This window comes from Notolepis coatsorum, assembly GCF_963971535.1.
Source record: "Notolepis coatsorum genome assembly, chromosome: 15".
Taxonomy (NCBI): Eukaryota; Metazoa; Chordata; class Actinopteri; order Aulopiformes; family Paralepididae; genus Notolepis; species Notolepis coatsorum.
The window spans coordinates 1,482,890-1,489,420 of NC_140179.1; the positions used below are offsets into that span (position 1 = coordinate 1,482,890).

The 6,531-nt window shown below is 47.5% G+C and overlaps 1 protein-coding gene across 1 annotated transcript in view; it reads left to right on the plus strand.

Annotated features, from left to right (window-relative positions):
* Positions 1–5,313, plus strand: part of LOC311241691 (FYVE, RhoGEF and PH domain-containing protein 4-like) — a 46,036-nt gene extending 40,723 nt beyond the window's left edge. The window contains exon 18 of the mRNA XM_084330571.1: positions 4,716–5,313. Coding sequence (XP_084186697.1) covers positions 4,716–4,874 — 159 coding nt within the window. The 3' untranslated portion in view covers positions 4,875–5,313. The remainder of the gene's footprint in view (positions 1–4,715) is intronic.
* Positions 5,314–6,531: the final 1,218 nt, after the last annotated feature.

Genomic DNA, 6,531 nt, shown 5'->3' on the forward strand with positions numbered 1-6,531 from the left:
ACAGTATGTTCACATTGATCTATTTCTGTTGATGTTGTTTCTCTCTGCTAGTGAGATGCTGCTGTGCTGCGTTGTTAGCTTAGCCGCATGTTAGCTAGCCTAGGCTACCTCTGCTAGTGAGATGCTGCTGTGCTGCGTTGTTAGCTTAGCCGCATGTTAGCTAGCCTAGGCTACCTCTGCTAGTGAGATGCTGCTGTGCTGCGTTGTTAGCTTAGCCGCATGTTAGCTAGCCTAGGCTACCTCTGCTAGTGAGATGCTGCGTTGTTAGCTTAGCCGCATGTTAGCTAGCCTAGGCTACCTCTGCTAGTGAGATGCTGCTGTGCTGCGTTGTTAGCTTAGCCGCATGTTAGCTAGCCTAGGCTATATAAATATAACTCACTCATTACTGTTAGTGAATTGAATGTATCTTTACACCTGGTTTACAGTATGCCTACTTATATTGCTGCATGTACTGCATGAGTAATTCCCTGCATAGGCTATGTAGGTTATATATAATAACTCTGGTTAAGTGAATGAATGAATGAAAACTTTATTTAACAGATTGCAGAATGGGTACAATACAGTACGGCTCAATACACACAATTGATAAGGGGATGCAGACCTGAGAAAGACGTTTGTCTTGTTTCCATCAGGGTCCCCCATTTTCAATTCATATAGACATTTATGACATACACAACATACATGACATTTATGGCATAGGGACATATAGGTATTTAGTACTGATACTGAAGTACTGAAGTGAATGTCTTAGTTACTAGTTGCACTATATTACTAATGAATATTATAGTAGCTATAGACCACATGTTTATGACATTATGTTTATGTACGTCACTACTGTGTTTACTAATGTATACTGTATTGTATTCCTTTGTAGACAACCACACATGCAAATTCCAAAATACAATCATTAACTGCAGCACGCCTCTGTGTGATTCTTTAATCCGAGTCACAACCCCATAGTGCACCTCCTCATCCATCACCCTCAACATAGGGGCCCCCAAGGGCTGTGTTCCGAGTCCCCTCCTCTACTCCCTGTACACACACGACTGTGTGGCTCAGCGGAGTAGCAACACAATCAAATTTGCTGACGACACAGTGGTGGTGGGCCTGATCTCTGCAAACGACGAGAGGGCCTACCTGGAAGAGGTCAAGGTCCTGGCGGGATGGTGCCAGGAAAACAGCCTCTCCCTGAACGTCAGCAAAACAAAGGAGATGATTGTGGACTTCAGGAGGTCGGGGGTCAGGGACTACAGCCCCCTCGGCATCGACGGGGCACCGGTTGAGAGAGTGAACAGCTTTAAGTACCTCGGAGCCTACATATCCGAGGACTTGACATGGACCACACACATTGACAGTGTTGTGAAGAAGGCACGACAACACCTCTACTTCCTCAGGCGCCTAAGGAAGTTCCAAGTCAGTCAGAAGATCCTTAAGAACTTCTACTCATGTACAATAGAGAGCATCCTGACTGGCAACATCACCTCCTGGTTTGGGAATAGCACTGTGTTGTGTATGTGAATCACAACGGTGTTCACCGGGCCTTTAAGATGGCACGGTAATGTTGCGACACTGCTGTGATATACCGTAAAGCGTTGTGGTAACAGGATATGGTGTGTGTGTGTTGTGCACTGGTGGAGCGGATCAAATAAACCGTCAAACGTTAAGCCGCAGTCCGGTGCGTTATTTGAAGACATAATATTGGCGACGAGGATGGGATGTCCTGCTGGAGCAGTGTTTGTGTGGCTCGGGGGCTTCGCACAGTCATCCCCAGTGACCTCAGAGGGGCACCTGGGCATCGTGAGGGTGAAGCAGCGCTGCAGGGATCTGGTGTGGTGGCCGGGCATTGACCGGGATATAGAGACAATGGTGAGGGACTGCTCAGCCTGCCTTCTCAGCGGTAAGACGGGGCCGCCGACCCCAGCGCCTCTGCAGCCTTTGCCATGGCCACCCGCACCTTGGAAGCACATCCAGCTGGACATCTGTGGGGAGCTCCATGGTGTCCCACACCACCAGCGTTTCCTCCTGGTGGCCTATGACCTCCATTCCAAGTGGCCGGAGGTGGCCGCCTCGGGGTCTGTGACTACCCGTGTGGTCACGGATTTCCTCTCCGCCCTGTTCGCCCGGTGGGGCATTCCAGACACCCTCACTACGGACAATGGGCCGCAGTTTGTCTCTGCTGACTTTGCCACTTTCATGGAGGCCAGGGGGATTAACCACGTCCGTACAGCCTTCTACCACCCGGAGGCAAACGGGGGGGTGGAGAGGTTTAATCAGACATTGAAGAACGGTATCAGAGCACACCTGACGGAGGGTCTGCCGTTCTCAGCCGCTTTATTCCGCACTCTGCTTCACTACAGGGCGACGCCGCACACAACTACGGGCAGTTCCCCAGCCCTCCTGATGATGGGACGCGAGTTGCAGCTTCCCCTGGATCGGCTGAGGGTCCCGGCAAGTATCACGCCGGCAGTGATACCCTGCCAGGGCACCAGGGTCGCAGATGCTCAGCGTCGAATGAAGCAGCGGTTCGATAGGAGGCGGAGGGTGAAAGCGCCTTCCTTCACAGAAGAAGACTGGGTCCGGATTCGTCGTCCCCACCGGGACCACAAGCTGCTCTCCTTCTGGTCGGCACCGATACGGGTCACGGCCCGGCTGGGCCCGGCCACCTTTCGTCTGGCCGATGGATCACGGTGGCACGCAAACCGGCTTAAGAAGGTGGCAAACGACCCCATCTCGGACCCAGAGTCTAGGGAGGGTTCAGAGCTGGACATTGAGGACTGGGTTTTGCCAGATGAGCCGCAGCGGGGCTCGCCATTGCCAGCCGAGCCCCAGGTTCACCTGGAGGCCTCTCCAGACCGCGCCCAGCGGGGCTCACCATTGCCATTGCCAGTCGAGCCCCAGGTTCGCCGGGACGCATGGCCAGTCCGCGTCCGGAATAGACCGGCCTACTTGAGAGACTATGTTACTTGAGAGATAGACTATTTATGTTACAGATTATTTATATTTATTCATTGACCGTTTTAGTCAGAGCATAGTCTGTTGCGTGGCAGAATAATCCACAAGACTATGTCGGTGACTGGCAGTCTACCCGGTTCACCTAGGTAGGCTGCAGGGACTGTTAGTATGAATTACATATGAATTAAACTGTATGGGGATGTTCTTCGGGGTTCCCTGTGGGGGGGGGAATATGTTGTGTATGTGAATCACAACGGTGTTCACCGGGCCTTTAAGATGGCACGGTAATGTTGCGACACTGCTGTGATATACCGTAAAGCGTTGTGGTAACAGGAGATGGTGTGTGTGTGTTGTGCACTGGTGGAGCGGATCAAATAAACCGTCAAACGTTAAGCCGCAGTCCGGTGCGTTATTTGAAGACATAATACACTGCACAAGACCGAAGCAGACTACAAAGAGTGACACGTTCAGCCGAACGCACAATTGGAGGGGGGCTCCCCACCCTCCAGAACATTTACAACAAGCGGTGCAGGGGCAAGGCTAAGGGAATCATTAAGGACTCCAGTCACCCGAACAACTGCCTCTTTGAACTGCTGCGGTCAGGCAAGCGATACCGGAGTCTCAAGGCGAGCACAGAAAGACTCAGAAGAAGCTTCTATCCCCAGGCCATCAGGCTGCTCAACGAACAATGAACATTACACAACAACAACCATCAAACGCACATAGCACACACATCCACATGCACACACTCACTTTAAACAAACACACTGTAGCACCCACTCCCCACACTTTATAGCACACACTCACTTTAAACAAACACACTGTAGCACCCACTCCCCACACTTTATATTTATTGATAAAGGATTGCACTACAACTCGTACACCTTACTGTAAATTGTACCTAAATTGTACCTCATCCCATTTCTGCTTTGCACTATATAGTATTGTATATTAGTACACTGCATAGTATTGTATATTATATGGTAACTCAGTTACGTCTATTCTGCATCGAACATTGTACATATGTCTATACTGAACACTGTGGCCTCATTTTCTACTTCTAATTTACATGCTATACTATGTTATTTGATACTTATCTTGTCTAGCACAGTCTCTGGAGCGTAACAGTAAGAAGCATTTTGTATAAAAGTATTCTGTACTTCTGTATGACAACTATTAAAGAAACTTGAAACTTGAAACTTGTCCGCCAGCTCTATCAAACGCACCCTGTGGAGGCCCTAGCCCTCCGTTTCAGTTTCACTACTATAAAGTTAATGTTGGTGGTTCCAAAAGACTCTACAGCCATGTTGAGACTCGGTTTATCAACTGCCAGCATAAATTCTCGTAGTTCATCCGTTTCAGTTGCACTGGTCCCAGTTTGTTAAAGGAACACGCCAACATTATGGGAAATGCGGTTATCGTCTCCGGAGTGACGAGAAGTTGGATAACAATTTCCTCTCGAGTTCAGTAGAAAGCTAACCTAGCTTAGTTCAAATGAATGGAAGCGGATACGGATCAGCTAGCCTAGCTTAAAACTCCAGGAGAGGTGTTTTTTTTGCTAACAGCTACACTGTAGGCTAGCTGATCCATATCTGCTTCCATTCATTTGGAAGGAAGTTGGTATCTATCTTGTCTGATTCTGGAGAAGACGTTAAGCACATTTCCCATAATGTTGGCATGTTATGATTCTTTTTTTTTTCTTAGGAGTTTTTTTTTGTTCTTTTTACTCATGATACTGCTTGACCCTTCTTTTCTACACTTAGGCCTGTTTCCACCTCAGCCAATCCCACACCACACACACTTTCTCCTGCGAGAACCCAGAGCTCAAGCGGCGGTGGCTGACGGCGCTACAGGCCGCTGTGAGGGGTGAGGCGGCCGCTTGTCCGCCGTCTGCCACGGAGACCGTCTGCAATGGGAATTGATCCGTTACCAATGGATAATGGAAATATTGACCTTGGTTAACGAATGTGTCATGAACGGCTCAAAGGAAAAGGCCATATCTGAAAGGTCCTGAGAGCGAGTGCGGATATTCAAAGGGTCTTGGAATTACATTCAAAAGGTCTATAAAAAGGCTGAGTGAATTACAAGGGTTGAGTCATGATGATTAGAGGGAGGTGTGCAGCAGCTCATGGGCTGATCTGGGAACAGTGTTTTCCAGAACGCCCTCTTCACACCCCGGTCCGGCGATCAGTGCCGTTTTCAAGGAAACTTGGATTATTTTGTTCTCGTCAATATTTGATCGTCTGTAGATGGTGGCGTCTAGAAGGGATACGGGAGATTTCAGGAAGCGATATCCGCTCTCGTGTTGTCTGCCCGTTGCTGCAAAGCCAGAACTCGGCAGTTTTAAGTTCTTTCATAAACCTAATCCTTACCTTAAAGGGGAACTCCAACATTTTGGGAAATTAGCTTATTTAACATCTTCCCTGGAGTTAGACAAGAAGATGCATACCTTTTTTGTCTCTGTGCGTGCATTTTAGCTTTGGGAATAGACGCTCCGTTAGCATAGCTTAGCTTCATCACTGGAAGTGAGGCAGGACAGTAGCCTTACAGTGCCTTACATTGTATTGCAAGGTCTGACATTGACCAAACTTGATATGCATGACCTTGGTGGGCTCTAGGTCAACTCCTGAAAAGGGGGTCAATGTCAGACCTTGCAATCAAAAGTTAGGGGGCGCACTGAAATTATGGCAAGGGTTATTAGCCCCCTAACTTTTGATTGCAAAGTCTGACATTGACCCCCTTTTCAGGAGTTGACCTAGAGCCCACCAAGGTCATGCATATCAAGTTTGGTCAATGTCAGACCTTGCAATACAATGTAAGGCACTGTAAGGCTACTGTCCTGCCTCACTTCCAGTGATGAAGCTAAGCTATGCTAACGGAGCGTCTATTCCCAAAGCTAAAATGCACGCACAGAGACAAAAAAGGTATGCATCTTCTTGTCTAACTCCAGGGAAGATGTTAAATAAGCTAATTTCCAAAAATGTTGGAGTTCCCCTTTAACCTCACTGGAGACCTCAAGCGTAACCCTACCCTATAAAGATCACTCCCTTAAATCTCACTGTGTCCCATCTAGCAACGATCTGTGTAGGTCTTACTGTATTCTAGGAAGTAGAATGACGGCGGAGCCCGAATAAAAATAAATGAATAAAAGTGTTCATAATTGTCATCGATTATGTATAACGGATTGATATTCTATCGCCTAATTCTCAAGATTAGTTTACAGATTTAAATTCCAAGACATCAAGATGTTGCCAAACATTTATTTTTATTAGTATTTTGTGTATACAGTTACTGGTTTTAACTGGTATCCGATGCCTGGGATACTCCCCCAGTGCTATGTTGTAAAGTGTGTGCATCTCACTCACTCACTCAGAGACACACACACACGGTATGAAATATCAACAGTCTTGTTTTTGCATTCCTTCTGTGTGACGAATCAAGAGAACTGCGCATGTATTCCTTGTCTGAGTGTTGACGCTCTTCTTTTTTTTATTCTTGAAATTGTTTACAGTGACATAAATAAAATAAGCTGTTTTAACATGAATCGAGCAATCCATTCACGACGTTTCTGCCAACGGC